The sequence below is a fragment of the Aquarana catesbeiana genome, linkage group LG03 (genome assembly GCF_042186555.1).
Source record: "Aquarana catesbeiana isolate 2022-GZ linkage group LG03, ASM4218655v1, whole genome shotgun sequence".
In the NCBI taxonomy this organism is placed as follows: Eukaryota; Metazoa; Chordata; class Amphibia; order Anura; family Ranidae; genus Aquarana; species Aquarana catesbeiana.
This window is the reverse complement of record NC_133326.1, coordinates 496,571,843-496,593,596: the sequence shown is the minus strand read 5'-3', so window position 1 is coordinate 496,593,596 and position 21,754 is coordinate 496,571,843. Positions and strand designations below refer to the sequence as shown.

At 44.3% G+C, this 21,754-nt stretch overlaps 1 protein-coding gene across 5 annotated transcripts in view; it reads right to left on the bottom strand.

The window, feature by feature from the left end:
* The window catches only part of RNF213 (ring finger protein 213), a 631,031-nt gene that overhangs the window by 433,150 nt on the left and 176,127 nt on the right, over positions 1–21,754 (bottom strand). For all 5 annotated transcript variants that reach the window (XM_073621071.1, XM_073621073.1, XM_073621072.1 and 2 more), the window contains 2 exons: positions 15,147–15,336; positions 4,368–4,420 (listed from right to left, as the gene is read on the bottom strand). In XM_073621071.1, the coding sequence (XP_073477172.1) occupies positions 4,368–4,420; positions 15,147–15,336 (243 nt within the window). The remainder of the gene's footprint in view (positions 1–4,367; positions 4,421–15,146; positions 15,337–21,754) is intronic.

The window sequence follows — 21,754 nt, the reverse complement described above, 5'->3', positions numbered from 1 at the left end:
CCATAGTTCGCCATAAACGGGGACAATCGGGAAGCAGAATTCAAAGCACTATTGTGAGAAAACTCTGCCCACGGTAAGAGGTCTGACCAGTTGTTATGATGGTCAGAAATATAGCAACATAGGAATTGCTCCAAGGACTGATTGCCTCGTTCTGAGGCCCCATTAGACTGCGGGTGATACGCAGAGGACAAAGCAAGCTGAATTCCCAACTGTGCACAAAAGGCTCGCTAGAACCGGGACACAAACTTATTACCCCTGTCTGAGACAATTACCTTGGGTAGCCCATGTAAGCGAAAGATCTCCCGAGCAAAAATGGAAGTCAGTTCCTTAGAAGTGGGCAACTTCTTAAGAGGAATGAAATGAGAGATTTTTGAGAACCGGTCCACCACCATAAGGATAACTGTGTTGCCCTGGGAGCTGGATAAGTCCACAATGAAATCCATAGACAGGTGGGTCCAGGGCCTCTCTCCATTGGGTATGGGTTGTAGGAGGCTCACTGGAAGGTGTCGTGGAGTCTTACTCTGAACACACACGGAACAGGCAGCTATGAAGGCGGTTACATCAGCACGTAGACTAGGCCACTAGAATTGTTGGGAAATGGCCCAAAAGAGTTGATTCTTCCCAGGGTGGCCAGTAAGTCTGAAGCACGGCAGTACGGAGACTCTCTATGACAAAGCCGCAGTCACACGGTTTCTCAGGAGGAGCATGGACCTGAGCAGCAAGAATTTTGTCACCCAAAGGAGAAGTGAGACTGGTGCGAGCCGTAGCCAGAATACGATCAGGAGGAATCACAGGAACCAGAACCGACTCCATCTTGGAAGTGGAGGAAAATTGTCGTGACAAAGCGTCAGCACTTACATTCTTAGTACCGGGTAAGACAATGTAATTGAATCTTTACAAGAAAAGAGCCCATCGCGCTCTTCTGGGAGAGAGGCGTTTAGCCTCAGACAAGAATGTGAGATTCTTATGGTCAGTAAGAATGAGAATCGGCACAGTGGTACCTTCGAGGAGATGTCTGCATTCTTTCAGGGCTAAAATGATCGCTAACAGCTCTCTGTCACCAATCTCGTAATTGCACTCCACAGGTGACAATTTTTTGGAAAAGAAGCTACAAGGATGCATAGCGCTCTCAGAGGTAGGACGTTAAGACAGAAGGGCGCCAACTCCAGTCTCAGAAGCATCAACCTCAAGGAAAAAAGGTAAGGTAGGATCAGGATGTGCCAACACAGGAGCAGAAACAAAGGCAGCCTTGAGATTCTCAAAGGCCCTAATGGACTCCGGAGACCAACTCTGTGGGTTGCTTTCTGGGCATATCAGTCAGGGGTTTGATCAGAGACGAGAAGTTACGAATAAACGTACGATAATAGTTGGCAAAGCCAAGAAAAGGCTGCAGAGGACGTAAACCCACGGGTCGGGTCACTGTAGGACTGCTGAAAGTTTCTCTGGGTCCATCGAAAAACCAGCAGTGGAAATTTAACCTGTTCACGATGGAATTCGCACTTCTCCAATTTACAATAGAGATTGTTCTCCCTTAGTTTCTGAAGCACACGACAGACAGTGTGGTGGCTCTCCGGGGACTTGGAAAACATGAGGATATCGTTGAGATAAACCACCACACATAACTGTAACAAATCCCAGAGGACACCATTAATCAATTATTGGAAAACTGCTGGGGCATTACAAAGGCCAAAAGGCATTATGAGGTACTGGTATTAAACGCAGTTTTCCACTCATCGCCCTCCTTAATCCTCACGAGACTGTATACCTCTCTCAAATCAAACTTTGTGAAAACTGTTGCTCCCTTGAGGTGGTCAAATAACTCTGTAATCAACAGAATCGGATAGGCATTCTTAATCGTGAAAGGATTGAGACCCCTATAATCAATACAAGGTCTCAGTTTACCACTCTTCACAAAAAAGAAACCAGCACTGGCAGAAGACGAGGATTTGCGGATGAAACCTCAAGAAAGTGCGTCTGCAACATACTCCTCCATGGCCTTATCCTTCAAGACCGACAAAGGGTAAACCCGGCCACGAGGGGGTATGGCACCAGGTTGAAGGTCAGTAGCGCAATCATACGACCGATGTGGAGGCAAACTACTGGCTTGACCTTTTGTCAAAGACAACACTAAAATTGTGGTACTCCTCCGGCACGGAGGAGAGTGAAGAGGTGCACAGGACCTTGGCTACCTTCTGGAAGCATTTCTTACTGCATTGTGGCAACCAGGAAAGAACCTCAGCACGGAGCCAATCAAAAGAGGGGTTGTGCCTCTGTAACCAAGGATAACCAATAACCAGCAGAAACTTAGGTGAGGAAATAATTTGGAATTGGATTATCTCATGGTGAAGAGCCCCTACGGCCATGGACAATGGAACAGTCTCATGAGTCACATGGGCAGGCTGTAGAGGTGTCCGGTGAAGAGCCTCAATGGCAAGTGGAGTGTCACACAGCTGCAGTGGAATCGAGTGCTTCGATACAAAGGCAGCATCAATAAACAGGCCTGCAGCCCCAGAGTCGATTAGAGCCTGTATCTCGACACCCAAGAAAGGGTAACTGAAACCAAGGGCTTATCCTTCTGGATAACTGGGGACGAAACAACACCACCTAAGGTCTGTCCATGACAGGACCTCAAGATTCGGGCGTTCCCTGGATGGGTAGGACAAGACTTAAAAAAGTGACCTGTCTGGCCACAATAAAAGCAATCTCTCCCTCCTCCTAAGGGCTCTCTCGTCAGCAGAGAGACACGTGAAGCCCAAGTGCATGGGTTCACCTTCACTGACCGACTCGGTACCAGGAGGCATGGGAGGTGAGGGAGGCAAGGGTGGGACTGTAAAGCTCGGAGACCAATGTACGGGAGGCTTCCACAAGCGCTCCTTAAAAGAGAGTCTTTCTCTGAGTCTGGAGTCAATGAGGATGGCAAACGTGATCTCCAGCTCAGTGGGTATATCTCAGGCTGCTATCTCAACCTTGATGGTATTCGAGAGACCATGAGAAAAAGCAGCCACGAGGGCCTCATTGTTCCAAGCAACCTCTGCTGCCAGAGTAAGGAATTGAATGGCGTAATCGGCAACAGTTCTCGTACTCTGATGGACATGAGGCACTTGGCAGCAGCGTGCAGGAACTTCAAATACCTTTTTAAAAGAAACCACCAACTCAGGGTAACTCAAGACAACAGGTTTTTGCGTCTCCCATAGAGGGTTTGCCCAGGCCAAGACTCTCTCAGAAAGTCAAGATATCACGAAACCTACTTTGCTTCTGTCCGTGGGAAACATCTGGGGCAGCATCTCAAAGTATATCTCAACCTGGTTAGGAAACCCTCTGCATTGGACTGGATTGCCCCGAAATTGCTGGGGAAGCGGAGTGGAACCAGACATACCCCTTATAGCAGCAATACTCGAGGCAGGTGCCTGCACAGAGACTGGAGCAGCAGCAGGGACGGCCTGCAACACAGGTTGTACCAGAGCAGCCACAGTGGGAGATTCCAGGTGAGCCTTGTGACTCAGGAGAGTTTGTAACGCCATGGCAAACTGATCCATGCAGTGATCCTGCTCATCCGATCTGGAAAAAATATTACCAACAAGTAGATTGACTGCATCTTCTGAATTCATGGCCTTTGCCTACTGTCAGAAACCATGAATCAGACCGAGACAGAAGTACAGTTAAATCACACTTTCGTTCACTTTTCGTTTAATAATAAAAGTAAATAGAACAAGCGTAGTCAAAACATAGCCAAAGTTCGGTAACTGGAACGGATAGTCAGCCAAGCCAGAAAGTCAGGAGTCGATGTAGTGGAACAGCAAGCAGGATTTGGAGCCAGAAGGGATGTCAGCCAAGCAAGTCTAACAGGAACGCAGGAGATAGTCTCTGTGATATTGACCAAGGTGAAGGAAGAGATTCTCTGGGCTGGACGGCTTAAGTAGGCAGGACTGACAAGCAGGATATCATAAACAGGTGAGTCACTGTGGAGAGAAAGGAGCTGGCAATTAGCCGACAGCTGAGCGGCCACCTCAGAGAAGGAAGGGCTGAGCCCAGCCCTGACAGTGACAAGCCGAACTCCACTGTGTTCCAACACAGCAGCCTCGAGCAAAATCTTCCACTTTCAACAATTCCAGTCAGAGTCAAATGCCTACAACCACCACTGTGCTCAATGGTTCCTCCTACCGGCCCTACATCACTACTGTGTCTGGTGTCCAAAGTGAGTAGTGGGAATACAGGGATCCAACATTGTCCAATGATGAAGACAATGCAGGAGTGCAATTCAGCTCCCCACCTACCAGGGAGGTTAGTATTTGCAGTTTTCTATTGCAGTGAGCTATTCCTAGGGGGAAGCGACAGGGTCGCATTAATACAAAATGCAATGTACTTACTTGCCCTGCTTTTCCATAAGTTGTATCAACTTCTTCAATATAGGTTTAATTTTCTGCAATTACAAACAGAATAAATAAAAAGTAAAATCTCTAGATATAGCACACACCACTTTTGTCTACCAGTAGCAGTTTAGAAACAGTATAGCTAATATTATGTGAAGAATGATACATTATACAAGGACACCACAGGTTTTAAATTGCACCTATCATGAACGAAATAGGTAGGCTCCTTCTGAAAATGCTACTTGCCTGACTGTCATGCTGGTTGTTTGACGTCAATACTTCTTAAAGTAGAATCCTGGGCATTTACTAGCTATGCTTAAAAACCCTCCCTCCACTCTCCTAACACTGATACTAACTAACCTGTGTAAAAAATATATCTATACTTGCCTATCTTAATGCGACTCCAGTCTGGTCACGCGACTGGTTCACCCTTGTCAGCTAGCGCTACTGCACCGGAGAAGAGGGAGCACCAACAGCGGATGAGCCATAGTAAGCATGGCATCACTGCGGCATTACCAGACATCAAGGGTGACATCACCAGACATAAGGCTGACATCACCGCGACATTACCAGACATTGTCATGTGCTCTCTCCACGCTCCTGTAGCCAGCACTGGCTGACACAAAGGAAATCATGTGACCGGACTGAAGCAGCCTGATAATAGGCAAGTGTGGATATCTTTTTTTTTTTTTTTTTTTTTTTACACAGGTTAGTTAGTATAGGTGTTAGGAGGGGGAGAGGAGGAGTGGTTTTTAAGCATAGATAGTAAAAAGCCCAGAATGCTACTTTAAGTGACCATTGTGGAAACAAGCAATGAGATATGGACTTGTTGCCTATAGTGACCAATAAGAATTCTTGTTTCATTTTTCCACAAAATTAAAGGTAAACCATGAACCAGACTTTGAAGCATTGACATAGAAAAAGTATGCAAAATGGCTTGCGGGTATTATATTATTATTCTCCGTCAATGACACAGACAGTTCGGAGGCCAGAGGATCAGAATCATAGTTAGGCAGCTAGAAGTTTCAGGATAAGGTTAGCAATGCCTTCTTGCATACATCTGTCATGACTGGTTTACCTTACAGATTTTTACCTTACAGTTTAGTTCACCTTTCTGCTTAAAAAAATTGTAAAAAAATCAATTTAATTTAGGTTTGCATCACCATTTCTATATATTCCAAATGAATCCATAGTTTTTTTTAAGTGTAAACTTTTTTTTTATTCAGATATCTCGTGGGTAGAGCTTAAAATGAACCTGTAAAATTAGCTCCCAACTATCCTTCATTTGGATGGTCTCTTATTTGGAACCAAATCCTTCTGTCCCTCTTCATTTGTATTTACAGTATATTACAGTCAGGTCCAGAAATATTGGAACATTGACACAATTATAATCTTTTTGGCTCTATACATCACCACAATGGATTTGAAATGAAACAAACAAGATGTTCTTTAACTGCAGACTTTCAGCTTTAATTTGAGGGTATTTACATCCAAATCATGTGAACGGTGTAGGAATTACAACAGTTTGTATACGTGCCTCCCACTTTTTAAGGGGCCAAAAGTAATGAGACAATTGGCTGCTCAGCTGTTCCATGGCCAGGTGTGTGTTAGTCCCTCATTATCCCATTTACAAGGAGCAGATAAAAGGTCCAGAGTTCATTTCAAGTGTGCTATTTGCATTTGGAATCTGTTGCGGTTAACTCTCAATAGGAGATCCAAAGATCATTCACTATCAGTGAAGCCAAGCCATCATTAGGCTGAAAAAACAAAACAAACCCATCAGAGAGATAGCAAAAACATTAGGTGTGGCCAAATCAACTGTGTAGAACATTCTTAAAAAGAAAGAGCGCACCGGTGAGCTCAGCAACACCAAAAGACCCGTAAGACCACGGAAAACAACTGTGGTGGATGACCGAAGAATTCTTTCCCTGGTGAAGAAAACTCCCTTCACAACAGTTGGCCAGATCAAGAACACTCTCCAGGAGGTAGGTGTATGTGTGTCAAAGTCAACAATCAAGAGAAGACTTCACCATAGTGAATACAGAGGGTTTACCACAAGATGTAAACCAGTGGTGAGCCTCAAAAACAGGAAGGTCAGATTAGAGTTTGCCAAACATCATCTAAAAAAGCCTTCACAGTTCTGGAACAACATCCTATGGACAGATGAGACCAAGATCAACGTGTACCAGAGTGATGGGAAGAGAAGAGTATGGAGAAGGAAAAGAAACGGCTCATGATCCAAAGCATACCACCTCATGAGTGAATCATGGTGGTGGTAGTGTCATGGCGTGGGCATGTATGGCTGCCAATGGAACTGGTTCTCTTGTATTTATTGATGATGTGACTGCTGACAAAAGCAGCAGGATGAATTCTGAAGTGTTTCGGGCAATATTATCTGCTCATATTCAGCAAAATGCTTCAGAACTCATTGGACGGCGCTTCACAGTGCAGATGGACAATGACCCAAAGCATACTGCAAAAGCAACCAAAGAGTTTTTTAAGGGAAAGAAGTGGAATGTTAAGCAATGGCCAAGTCAATCACCTGACCTGAATCCAATTAAAGACTATAAAATGAGTCCGCGTAGTGGATATGGGTACAGATGGAATATAGAACTGCTGCCTCTACAGGTACAGTTCCACCTGGGTGGAGTGTACTAGAATATATATAGAAAACAAATGTAGCTGTTCTAGTGGAGTAAATATTTTTTGTAAACCCATTTTTGGTTTGAAGTAGTCCAATTGCTAAAGGACACCATAAGTCTGCAGCACCACACTGTGATATATGTGCACACACATAAGGTTTGAGGCACTTGCCACTAATTTATAGTATATACAATTTAAACTATCCAACTTTTATACCTGGTCTAGGAGACTACACAAGGTATAAAACGGCGGTTTTACCATCAAATATTTACTCCACTAGAACAGCGCCACATCTGAATCCAATTAAGCATGCATTTCACTTGCTAAAGACAAAACTGAAGGGAAAATGCCCCAAGAACAAGCAGGAACTGAAGACAGTTGCAGTAGAGGCCTGGCAGAGCATCACCAGGGATGAAACCCAGCGTCTGGTGATGTCTATGTGCTCCAGACTTCAGGCTGTAATTGACTGCAAAGGATTTGCAACCAAGTATTAAAAAGTGAAAGTTTGATGGATGATTGTTAATCTGTCCCATTACGTTTGGTCCCTTAAAAAGTGGGAGGCACATATACAAACTGTTGTAATTCCTACACCGTTCACCTGATTTGGATGTACAGTAAATACCGTATATACTCAAGTATAAGTCGTTCCAAGTATAAGTCAAGGCCCTAATTTACCACAAAAAATGGGAAAAACTTAGTGACCCGAGTATAAGACGAGGGTGAGAAATGCACAGCTACTGTAAGTGGAAAAGAGGGTCAACAATGCCCATTTGCAGCCTCACTGTGCCCATTTGCATGCCTCACTGTGCCCATTGGCAGCCATAGGTACCCTGAACTTCAAACTCAGTAGTTAAGGGTTCCTAGATGCCCCCTAGCTGCAGCCAAAATTTGGGGTCTCTGAACCCAAATGGTTCCGAAATGACATTGTTGCAGATGGACACAGTTGACCGACTTTGGGGCCCTGTATCTCGGGGCCACTTAGTGCTAGGAACCCCAAATTTGGTGTGCAAACTCAGTGGAACTAGCACCATAAAATATCCAAAATAGCTGGGGTTTCTAGCACCAAGTGTCCCCGAGATACAGGGCCCCAAATATCGGTTAAGAAAATGTCAAGCACTTTTCTGCAGCAGAGAATGACATTTTCCGAACCGGGTTTTGGGCCTGTATCTCAGGTCCACTTGGTCCTAGGAACCCCAGCTTTGGATATGTTATGGCACCAGTGCCACTGGGTTTGCACACTAAATTTGGGGTTCCTAGCACAAAGTGGCCCTGAGATACAGGGCCCCAAAGTCGGTTCGGAAAATGAAATTTTTTGCTGCAGAAAAGTGCTTGACTCGAGTATAAGTCGAGGGGGGCACTTTCAGCACAAAAAAATGTGCTGAAAAACTCGACTTATACTCAAGTATATACGGTACCCTCAAATTAAAGCTGAAAGTCTGCAGTTAAAGCACATCTTGTTCGTTTAATTTCAAATCCATCCTACACTCTCTAACCCACATCTTCAATCTCTCCCTCACCTCTAGCATCTTCCCCAATGCTCTAAAACATGCACTGGTCACCCCCATACTTAAAAAGCAGTCCTTGGACCCTACCAATCTTAACAATCTACGCCCTATCTCCTTGCTCCTCTTTTCCTCTAAACTCCTTGAATGCCTGGTTTACAACCAAATGAGTGACCACCTCATTAAAAACAACCTTCTTGATCCCCTTCAATCTGGATTTCGCCCTCAACACTCCACAGAAACTGCTCTTTTAAAACTCACAAATGACCTACTAACTGCAAAAACCAACGGACACTATTCTGTACTCCTACTTCTGGATCTTTCAGCTGCCTTTGACATGGTTGACCACCCCCTCCTCCTCAAAAAACTTTACTCCCTCGGTCTCCGTGACTGTGCTCTTCAGTGGCTCTCATCCTACCTATCCCAACGCACCTTCTGTGTCACTTACAATTCTACTTCCTCCACTCCTCTTCCCTTCTCTGTCGGGGTCCCCCAAGGTTCTGTTCTTGGACCTCTTATTTTCAATCTACACCTCTTCCCTGGGTCAGCTGATAGCCTCTCACTGCTTTCAATATCATTTCTACGCTGACAACACACAAATATATCTCTCCACCCCTCAACTCACTCCATCAGTCTCCTCACACATCAGTAACTTACAAACCAACATATCTGTATGGATGTCACACCACTTCCTCAAACTCAACGTGTCCAAAACCGAGCTTATATTATTTCCTCCCCCACGTGCCTCTTCCCCTGACTTGTCTGTCAAGAGCAATGGCACAACCATCCACCCATCCCCACGTCAGCATGCTAGGTGTTATCCTGGATTCTGAACTCTCCTTTCGGCCCCACATCCAATCACTTTCCAAAGCTTGCCACCTCAACCTCCGCAACATCTCTAAACTATGTCCCTTTTTAACCAATGAAACCACAAAGCTCCTGATTCACTCCACTTACCTTTAAATAGACTATCCCCCCTTCAGTTCATCATGAATGCTGCTGCCAGACTTATCCACCTTACAAACCGCTCAGTGTCAGCTACCCCTCTCTGCCAATCCCTCAGCGAATTAAATTCAAAATACTAACAATAAGTTACAAAGCCATTCACAACTCTGCCCCCAGCTACATCACTAGCCTCGTCTCAAAATACCAACCTAATCGCTCTCTCCGTTCCTCCCAAGACCTCCTGCTCTCTAGCTCCCTCATCACCTCCTCTCATATACGTCTCCAGGACTTCTCCTGAGCCACGCCCATCCTCTGGAATTCCCTACCCCAATCTGTCAGACTGTCTCCAAATTTATCGACTTTTAGGCGATCCCTGAAAACTTTCCTCTTCAGAGAAGCCTATCCTGCCTCCATCTAACAACTGCACCATTTTCTCCATTAGCTCATCCCCCACAGCTATTACCCTTTTGTATAACTTGACCCTCCCTCCTAACGAGCAGGGCCCTCTGATTCCTCCTGTATTGTATTGAATTGTATTGTAATTGTACTGTCTGCCCTAATGTCGTAAAGCGCTGCATAAACGGTTGGCGCTATATAAATCCTGTATAATAATAAAAATCCATTGTGGTGGTGTATAGAGCCAAAAAGATCAGAATTGTGTCGATGTCCCAATATTTATGGACCTGACTGTGTATTAGTCCAAGCTAAATAGATCTAAAAAAAAATAAAATAAAAAATCTTTTATCTGCTGTAAGCCTACTTTCAGGTGCTATAGCGCTAAAAATAGTGCCTGCAAAGCTCCTGTAAAGCGCCTCTCCTCTCATTCCAGTGTGAAAGTGCCCTAAAGATCTTGCTAAGCATATGAGTAGATTAATACACCGCTAAAAACCCGGACAATAACACCTTAGTGCAAACTATTTGTGATAAATAAAAAAGTGCTCAAAATCCCCAAAGTGCAAAGACATTAAGCCCCGTTCACATCGGGGCAATTTGACATGTCAAATTGCATGCCAAATCGCAGCCTATTGCCGGCAACAGCACCGACCGAAACGGTGCGGCGCAGCAAAGTCGACTTCGGGGGCGATTTCAACAAATATCTGTGCATGAACCCGCACAGATGTCTTTCAAATCGCCCCCGAACTCGCAATGAATGTGGGTTTGAAATCCGCTGAACTCTCACGATTTCAAACTCGCCTCCAATGCGAATGTTCCCCAAAGTGGTATTAAACCTAAAACCAAAAATGTAATATATTACAGCTTACTAATCATTAGATGTGGTGGTTGCATTTGTTTTCTTTTTTAGGCATGTTTACCTCTGTTTTCACCTGGTAATTTGGCCAGTAACACACCTCCTGTATCAGAGTACCCATGAATGAGCAAAGGGGCACTTTTGGACAGCAGCATTGTGAGGCTTGGGGGAGAAGTGTTAGATGTACTGGCAGATTTAAAGTGATTGTAAAGGTTTTTTTTTTGTTTTTGTTTTTTTTATAAAAAACATGTTATACTTACCTGCTCTGTGCAAGGGTTTTGCACAGAGCACCCCAATCCTCTTCTTCTGGGGTGCCCGGCAGCGCTCCTGGCTCCTCCTTTTCATCGGGTGCCCCCACGGAGAGCCCCATTCCATGGGGGCACCCATGCGGGTGCGCTCCCGAGTCCCGCTGCTGCATCCATTTACACAGACAGCAGAACTCGTCCCCGCCCCCACTTCCGTGTCACTGGATTTGATTGATAGCAGTAGGAGCCAATGGCTCCTGCTGCTATCAATCTATTTATTTAGGACGGAGACAGCGGCTGGAGTCACTGGGCTTGTGCACATCGATTGAGCAAATGGGCTCAGGTAAGAAAAGGGGGGCTCTGGGGGAAGCTGCAGCACAGGTGTTTTTTCACCTGAATGCATGCATTCAGGTGAAAAATCTGGAGACTTTACAACCCCTTTAAGTACACTAACAAATTGAAGCCAATCTCCACTTAGTTTAGAAGCACTTACAGCAAATTATTTTCTTTCCTTTGGGATAAAGGATTTACATAAATAAAAGCTGATCCATGTACACACCCCTGCCAGTGGTAAATAGTTTGTCTCATCCCTGTAACTGATACATCTGCAAAGAGCTTGTTCTTTTGAAAAATAATAGACTTAAATTGTTTGTTACCCCAACATTTCATATTCCTGATATGTGCCTGCTGTACTATTTACTTGTATGGAAAAGTATCCTGTTCAATTTATATTGCTTCCTTTGTGTTAAATCCCTTGTGTTCCTGCCAGTCCCTCTGCTGTCCTATTAGAAACAGACCACACTAAGCAGGAGAACACACCATGGTCAGTTCTCTAGCTATACTGGGAGCCCAGCCTGCTCTCCTCTAATGATCAGATATGTCCTGACATGCCCTCCCTGCACAGCCATTCACTGGAAAGTTCAGTGTGCTGCTGCTGCTTCTCCTCCCCCAGCTCTTATGCAGCTAAGAACAGAGATTATGTTATCACTTATAAAAAAGGAAAAAAAAAGGGGGGGGAATTTATCTTTTTTTTTTAATATCTATACACAAATATTGTGCTTTCCATTTCAGTTTTAGCTTAGGTTCACACTGATGCGGGTTAAAAATTGTGCGAGTTCAGCTGAACTCACATTATTTCAACCTGGCAATGCAGTCCAACTTCAGGGGGAGATTTGACAGACATCTATACAAATCGGCCCCCCAAAGTCGCCAAAAGTAGCACAGGAACTACTTTTGGGAATTGGTATTAACTCCTAGACATACTTTCCCCATAGACAGAGAATTAAGCCATCCATGCATGGATCGGAATTTGGCCGTTTCAGCAGGAACCAGCCAAACTTTTAATCTATGTATGGGCAGGCTGGTAGTACAGAAGTTGATCTACCAATCGACTTCTGTACAACCACCCTGTTGGGTTTTTCCTGATCGATCAGTGCCACTGGCTATAGCTGACAGCACTGATGAGTGTATTCTGACGGCGGGGAAGTCTCCCTGCTGTCAGAAAACATCAAGTGTGTCGATGAGGGGATTCGGGTCATTTGTTATCCTTAAACCCCAAGCTGTATCTTAATCTGCTAGTACATCCAACACCCCCCTCCCTCAGACTGACAATGCTGCTGTCCAAAAGGTGCTCCCGCCAGGAACCCAGGAGGAAGAACATCTCCTGGCATCTGAGCTCAGTATGTTTTAGGGACTGGGGTCAAATTGAGGGGACATAGTGACCTGTGGGAGGGAAGTATAATAAAGATTTGTGCTGGCATTTCTATTGGGAGGGGAGATTTAGGGGAGTGCAATTGGAGAATTTGTGGTGGATGATTTTCGCTGGAGGGTGATTTAAAGAAGGGGGGAGCTGAGAGGGGGTATTTGTGCTAGAAGGGGTAAGATGATTTTTGTTGGGAGGAGGGGATTTGGGGGAATATGTACTACAAGGGGGTTTTGGGGTTAGACGATTTGTTCTTGGTGGGGGTTTGTGAAAGAATGGTTGATTTTGTACTACAAGTATAGGTAGGGAGGATTTATGCTAGCAGATAAGAGATTGTGCTGGAGGGATTAGGGTGGGGATTTGTGCTGGGAGGGGGAATTTGTGCTAAAAGGGGAGAGTATTTGTGCTGGGAGGGAGATTTGTGCTAAAAGGGGGAGAGTATTTGTGCTGGGAGGGAGATTTGTGTGTGCGTGTGGTGGTGGTGGGGGGGTTGGATTTGTGATCTGTGCGGAGAGGGGGAAATGAGGGGTAGGGTGTTTTGCTGGGAGGGGGGAGGATTTTTTCTTGGGGGTAATTGGGGGGGTTATTTGTGCTTGGATGATTGATTTGGGAAATTTTGCTATAAGGCAGTTGGGGGGGGGGGGGGGGGTTGTACTAGCAGTAGGGTGAGAATTTGTGCTGGGAGGGGAGATGGGGGGGGGGGGGGGGGGAGAGTGTGCTGGGGGGATTTTGGGAGACAGAACAATTGTGTTGGGAGGAGAGATTTGCGGGCATTTGCGAGCATTTGAAATGTATGGAGATAGATTTGTGCCAGCAAGGGGGAAAGGATGTATGCTGGGGACAGATCTCTGCTGAGATGGGGAGATTGGGGGAAGGGTTTGTGCTGGGAAAAGGTTTTGTGCTGGAGGGTTGGGGGGAAAAGAAGATTTGTACTACAAGAGGGATTTGTGGGGAGGATTTGTGCTGATAAGAAAAGATTATTTGTGTGGGGAGGGGGATCTGGTGAGGAGAGGATTTGTGCTAGAAGGGGGTATAGGGGAGGAGTTGTGCCAGCAGGGGGAGAAGATTTATGTTGAGAGAGGGAATTGGAGAAGAAGAGGATTTGTGCTGGGAGAGGGGATTTGGAGAGGGTGGGAAAGGATTTGTGCTGGGAGGGAGGATTGGGGGGGAAGAAGGAAAGGAATACTTCCATTGCCATTTCTTTAAAAGTTGCAAGTTCCTTAGGTGTCTTCCTGAATCTCTAGTGCCTTTCAGACTAAGGACTTGTTCACACATAGTGAGGTGTTCTTTCGCACTGGAAGAACACCAATCACCGAACGGGCACCATGAAAACAATTGTTTTCAATGTGCCCCGTTCACACTGCAATGCAGCCCGTACGTGCGGTGCAGTGAGCTGCAATAAAATAAAGACATGCTGCATTTTATTGCTGGATGGCTAAGTATGAATGAAGTGTCATTTTGTGCATTTAAAATAAAGTTGAAAAAAAAAATAAGTGACCTGTCATGTGCATCACACCGTCCCCTCACCGTGACTCACTGCAGCCAAAATGGACAGTTGCCCGCACACTAAACTACTCTGGTTTAGTTTGCAGGCAGTGTAAACAGGCCTTAAGTAACTATCCTAGAAAAAGTATGCAGTTTGGAGAATTCAAACATTACTGACTAAATACTTTGTACAGTTTTACTTACCTGACCCCCCCCACCCCCCCACCCCTTCATGCAGGGTCCCTCTGAAATGTAAGGCTGATCCCAAAGCCTCTTCTCTCCTATGCCCCAGCAGTCATAGGTTCTCTGATGTCATCAAGACCAATGCAGGGTTCATAGCCCTGCATTGGATGTGAGAATGCAGAGGAAAAGTCCACTGCTGGAACATAGGAAAGCACCAGCTACTATTTGAGCGAATCAGATAATTAAAACAGATTTTCCTGTCTCCTAGACCGAGAACGAGAGTTTAACCTTTGCTGTGCGGGGCCTGACTGCAAGTGTGTATTTTTCAGATACACTGGCTTTCATAAATGCCCTTTTTCATAATTTCGAAAGCTGAAATCTAGACAGATATAAAGTGACATGCACAATACAGAAATACAGAATAAAATTTATTTTTTAAAATGCAAGCAGGAAAAATACATGGATACGAACTGGTAACAGCATCTTGCAGTCCCTGTACAGCAGAGCTCAGGCTGGGGGAGGGAGAAACAGCAAAATAAGCTAAACAGTAGTGCTGAAGTGCAAAGTGCACACTGATGGGAGGAGAGAACAGAGTGACAGGGCAAGAGCTCATCAATCAGATTCTTCTCCCCTCAGTGTCCAGTTACAGGCAGGGGAAGAGAGGAGAAGAATCAGATTTACAAAGCTGTGTAAATCTCAGAACAGGATGGACAGAAATACAAATCCATTTGGAGGTAAAAACACCGCCATCATATGCACTTCATCTGTGTATTTAGAGGTTTGCCTAGAGTTTAGCTTTGAATGAACATGTTTTTTACTGACCTTTATGTGGTCAAATTCAGCTCCAGGAAATTTAAAGTAACATGCTTTTAGAGCACTAACAATCTTCACTGGAATCTCTTCCAAAAATTCAGCCATGTGGTTAAGCGGTATCAGACACAGCCAGGATTCTATCAGTGCCATGTCTGCCTGTAGCAAATATTTTTTAGAAATCATCTTCTTCAGAATATCACTGCCAATAAAAACGAGATTCATATTCATTACATGTATAAATTAGAGAAAAAAAGAAAATGAGGCATTCAACTCTCACAAACACACTACAAAATGATAATTATATACACACATACTGATTTTCACATAGCTTTTATTAAAGTAGCCAAAAGGCCTTCCTGGTGTATTGCGCTTGGCACTTTTTAATTTTTTTTTATTTATTGCACATATTTATCCTTTGTCCTTCAGGTCTTTTTCCTCTTCCTACAAGGGGTGTTTCTTTGGGAGAGCCCTCATTAATTACTTGATGTACTGGTTTCAGCAGGTCCCTAAGAGCCCATTCACACCTGAGCGTTTTGTAGCTTGAAGCCAGAAGCTACAAAACGTTTGAGGGGAAAAAAAACATTATTCTCTATGGAGATGGTTCACATGTCCACTCCAAGTCGCCTGAAGCCCTATGCCTGAAGCTCAAACAAGTTCTGGACCTTTTTTTGTCGCGCGAATCGGGCAGATTTGGGCATTTTTGGAGCAGGAAGCAGATGACAAAATATAACAACATAGCAACAAATGATGAAACAGATGATCATTTTTCCTATTGGCTAATAAAAAAAATGCCAAAGCTCAAAAACGCCGGACAACGCTGCATGGAAACATGCAAATATGCCCGAAAAAATGCGCGACAAAACGCCAGAATAAACGCTCAAAAACGCTACGCTCAGGTGTGAATGCAGCCTTAGGAGTGGGGTCCACCTGGCTTCAGTCTAGGTAAGTCAGAGCACCTTGCTCATGTCAAGTGCTTTGAGCCCCTGGGAGTTCCTGGCTCTCCCTTTTTTAGAGTTTGGATCTGTTCTGTACGCTCCTGCACTTTTTTCATGTACTTCGATTTCTCTTTTTTTTTTTTTTTTGATCACTGGGACTCAACAAGGACAACACCACAGAGCTCCAAAGGAAAAAAAATGGAGTGTAATCTTCAGTGGAAAGCAATAATTCAAGGGCTATTACTCTTGTTTAGCTCTAAACAGATGACCTGTAGGTAATTTTAAAGCTTCACTTATGGAAAATTTTGGGTACAGAAGTGTGTCCTTGTTTCACAGGTGCGTGCAGTTCTACATGTAGCAAGGTCTTTTACCTCTTTTGGTCTAATGAGGACCTTCAAGGCCAAAGATAGCTGACATCCTTCAATACATGGTGGGTTGTGAGGCATAGTGGGTGCAAAGATGGTGAAAGTCATTGGACGCCAGACACTTCTTGGATGTAAAAGAGGTTTTATTTCTTTTGACAGTCCTTTTTATATATTTTGGGGGAAAGAGGGTTAGGGCCAGGACACGCTTAGATAGTTGCAAACTCAATTGGCAGACTCAGAGACTTCAATAGGAGAACAGCCGTACAGGGAAAGGCCCAGCAAGGTGCCACTTCTGCACATGCAGGATTGCTGTCTCCTATGGTAACAGTCCTTTAACAGTTCCTAACTCAAACGTATCGGTTCTTTCAGCTCCACTACAAATGCTACTTGTAGTTCTTCAATACTGAGCTCCTGGTCTCTCACTGAACCCACTGATTCACTGACTATGAATCCCTTGAGCTCCTCCAAGGTTTGAGATGGTATCCCTTCAAGCGTCAACCCCCACTTCTCTGCTGGGTCCCTAGCTTGGCACTCCCGGATACGCCTCAAGCTACACCCCTGCTAACCACCTCGGTCCCTGGCTTGACACACAAGGCTGCTCTGCAAGCATCTCCTCCGCTGGTTTGGTCCCCGACTTGATCACCGCCTGAAGTTTCCTGATTCTCCACCGCGCCCTTCGGTGAGAATATGGTTCCGGTACTTGCTTCAGTTATTCACTGTGGTCCTTGGTTAAGGTGATTGGTCCCTTCGTGGTGACAGCTCCCCTAACTCTGACCACTGACAGGTTCTCCAGCCGGCAGAACCGTCACTTTTGGTTGGACTGCAAGCCGCAGTCCTAACCCTGCGCTGCCCTCTTACTTACCTCACACAGCCTGGCAGCCAGATGCCCCCAGGATAGGCCCAATTTCAGGCCTAGCAGCACACGTCCACTCAGACGGCAATCCGGGTGGCTGTGTTTCGTTTGTTACAATATGATTTTTTATATTAATCAAACATAAGATACATGGGACATAACATTACACAATTGTGGTTGGTCATAGAGATACTGTCAGGTTCTGGCATGAGTAGACAATGGGTACGTTGTATTGTTGTAATCAATCGACAGTTTTCAACAGGCTATTGTCTCTATAGCTACAGTACACAAGTAAGAGATTTAGTTGTTTGAGGTTCTTTCAGTTCTCAAACTGAAAGAATGACTGTTAGATTACTTTGAGTCCATTGTCTACACAGCTACAGTAAACAGGTATGTTTTCTGTTGTTTGGTAACTATGGTAAACAGGCTGGCACATAAAAGGGGGATTCAGGCATAAGCTAGGGACACACACCATCATGCTGTAAGAAAAGAAGCCACCCATGATAGAAGATACGTGCCTGATCCTCCAGAAGAATCGTTGCCAATGGAGTAAACGAACATACAGTAACAGAAAATAAGTAACCTTTAAGTGTATTTGTACTGATATAGACCATAGGCTGTTCATTTGCTAGGCATGTTATAGATATCTGTCAGTCTTGTATTGTATTCCTAAGATTGTAATAGTTTTGTATGTACAGCATCTTTGTATAGTAAAAGCACATTAACACACTGCAGAAGTCTCAGCTTTCTTGCTTATACCACAGAGTAACCTTGATAGACGCAAGCAAAACAGTGGCACAGAACACTGATCATCTGACCTCACCCGAATATATAGGCTCTCCCAGCAGGCATAGGGTTTAAAGAAAACCCCTGCCCATTGGCTGGAACACCCACATGCCCATAACCTGACCTTGGGTTGCCCTTCTCGTATCTAGTACCACCAAGTACCCGGCCACCTAGTTTTAGAAGAGAAAAGTGCAACAATGCCAAGCTTAGGGAGAAATCAATAGATCCCTATCAATTGACCAAGATAACTACTCTTGGCAAGTAAATTTGTGAGGCACTCCCTGGCTAAACTCCAGGGTGCTACATACGGCTTATGTTTTGTATCCATCTACTCGGCGTATCCTCATTCTTTTTATTTTACCAAACTATTGGGTAAGATATTGCGTCTATAAAGAAATAAGTGCGTTGCGCTAGAAAAAATATCTTAATAAATATATACCTGTGTGTAAATTTGCATCAAATGTGTATCAAATACAAAACGTATGTGACAAATTCATGAAAGTCCGTGCCAAAAAAGTTTTAAAGTGCAATGTGCATATACAATATCAATAGATCAAAAGTGCATACATAAAATATGAAAGTGCACAGTGCTCAAATTTTCCTTTGTGATAAGTAAGAATCATAAAGATCACTTTTATTTATATTGTATATGCACATTGCACTTTTTTAATTTACTTTCATTTATTTGATTGATATTTGATGCTTATGAATTTGTCACATACGTTTTGTATTTGATTGATACACATTTGATGCAAATGTACACACAGGTATATATTTATTAAGATATTTTTTCTAGCGCAACGCACTTATTTCTTTATATCATTTTTGCACGGTTATGAAACGTGATCTGCGTCTGCAGCTGGATATTATTATTATTTCCACTTTATAGGCATTGGACTGTTGTGACTCGCAAGGTCTCTACTTTATTTAAGATATTGCGTCTGTATGTCCTAAAATAACTTAAATTGGAACCTAAGTTTACAATTATTATATTATACAGGATTTATATAGCGCCAACAGATTGCTCAGCGCTTTACAACATAAAGGCAGACAGTACACCGACAATACAATTCAAAACAAGAGGGTGCTCCTGCGAGCTTACAATCTAAGAGGGAGGGGCTGGTGAAACAAAAAGGTTGGGACTGTGAGGGATGAACTAATGAGGGTAGTAGAAGATTCAATTGTTAGCTGGAGGCAGGATAGACCTCCCTGAAGAGATCAGTTTTCAGTGATTGCCTAAAAGTGGACAGCGTAGGAGAAAACCAGACAGATTGGGATAGTGAGTTCCAGAGGATGGGCGAGGCTCTGGAGAAGTCCTGGAGATGAGCATGGGAAGAGGAGACAAGGGAGCTAGATAGCAGAGGAGCAGAGATAAGATTGGTGATGTAGCTTGGGGGAGAATTGTGAATGACTTCATATGTTATTGTTAGTGTTTTGCATTTTATTTGTTGGGCAATGGGAAGCCAGTGGAGGGATTGGCAGAGAGGAGTAGCGGACACTGAACGGTTGGTAAGGTGGATGAGTCTGGCAGCGGCATTCACAATAGACTGAAGAGGGGATAGCTTGCGGAGAGATAGGCCAACGAGGAGGGAGTTATAATAGTCAAGGCGAGAGATAACAAGGGAGTGAAAAAGTTGCTTAGTGGTGTCAACGGTTAGAGAGGGGCGTATTTTGGAGATGTTTCGGAGGTGAAGTCTAAACTATTTAGATAGTGATTGGATTTGGAGCTGAAAGGACAGGTCAGAGTCTAGGATTACACATAGTACCTTTGCATAAGAGAAGGGGCTGATGGTTGTATTATTGATCTTGATGGAGAAGTCAGGGGGAAGGGCACGGGCTGGAGGAAAAATTATGAGCTCGGTTTTAGAAAGATTGAGGAAGTGGTGTGACATCCATGTTGATATGTCAGTTAGTAAGTTAGTAATGCGAGAGGAGACTGAAGGAGTGCGGTGAGGAGTAGAGAGAAAGATTTATGTGCCGTCAGCATAGAAGTTGGTACTGGAAGCCATGGAAGTTTATTAACAGACCACGGGAAGAGGTATAAATGGAGAAGAGAAGGAGTCTGAGGACAGAACCTTGAGGTACCGCTACAGAAAGAGGAAGTGAAAAGGAGGAAACAGAGTTATAGGTCACACTGAAGGAGTGCTGTGATAGGTAGGAAGAGAGCCAGGAGAGAGCAGAGTCTTGAAGGCCAAGACAGTGGAGTTTTTTGAGGAGGAGAGGATAGTCAATAGTATCAAAGGCTGCAGAGAGGTCGAGTAGTATGTGTATAGAGTAGTGGCCATTGGTTTTGGCAGTTAGTAGGTCATTAGAGAGTTTCAGTAGGGCAGTTTCAGTGGAATGTAGCAAGAAAAAGCCAGACTGTAGGGGGTCAAGAAGGTTGTTGTCAGTGAGTTAGGAGCTAAGACAGTTGTAGACTAAGTGTTCTAAAAGTTTTGACGCAAATGGGAGCAAGGAGATGGCTCTTATGTTGTTCAGGCTGGTGGGATCCAGTGAGGGCTTTTTAAGTATGGGGGTGATCAGGGCATGTTTTGGAGGGGAGGGGAAGGTGCTAGTAGAGAGTGAGAGAGTGAGAGATTGAAGATGTGAGTGAGGGAGCATAAGATAGAATAAGAGGGTGACCGTAGTAGATGAAAGGGAACAGGATCCAGGGGACAGGTGGTAAGGCGGACTTCTGAGAAAACGTTATCAACCTCTTCGGTAGTAGCAAGGTCAAAAGAGGAGAGTGTTGAGAGTGGATTTGTACAGGGTGTGTTAAGTGGGTTAGATGTCTGTGCAGTGGAGATGTCCCCATGAATTGCATCAAACTTGTTTTTGAAGTGATTGGCTCGTGAGCGAGTTACTGGGTGGAGATGATGGTGGAGAAAGTAGAGAGTTAAAGTAGAGAAGAGACGACGATGACTGGAGGACAGAGTATTAATGAGGGTGACAAAGTAGGTTTGTATGGCAGCATGGAGGGAGGAATTGTATTTTAAGAAGGCAGATTTATATTGGGTGAATGCATGCTGGGAGTTGGTTTTACGCCGGACTCGCTCGGCTATGTCTCTTAAGGTTTTTGGTGTTGTCGGTCTGCCAAGGTTGTAATAGTCGGGGCCTGATGTTTTGTGTAGTGAGAGGAGCAAGAGAATCCAGTGAGGATGAAAGTGAACTGTTGTAGGTAGAGGTGGCCAGGTTGGGGCAAGAGCGGGATGAAATTTTGTCATGGAAATGGTCAGTTGCAGAGTAGAAAAGAGAAGGAATAAAGTGGCAAAGGTTTCTGCGGGTAATTGTTTTCTGCTTGGTCAGACAGGTGGTTGGGGACAAGCACAATACTTCTGTTTCAACAAGCTGAGGTCTCTCATGGGCGCCAGCATCTTGTCCTCGGCTTCCTCCTTAGCATCTTGTCCTCGGCCAGCGCAGGATGATGTCACTTCCTCACCTGTGCAGTAGATGTTCTACAGATAACTGCAGACAGGTAATTTTATTTTATTGCAGAAGAGACATTGCATATCTCTTCTGCAATAAAGAACCTGCCTGCTTGCAGTTTTTTTTTTAATTTTTACTTAAGTTCGGGGTTTTAACTAATCTAAAATTATTATTTTTTTAAAACATGTGAAAAAAGTCAAACAGCTCTGGTAGCGAAACGATTAAAAGAACAGAAATCTAAACAATAAAAGCAGGGACAGCCAGGCTGGGGTG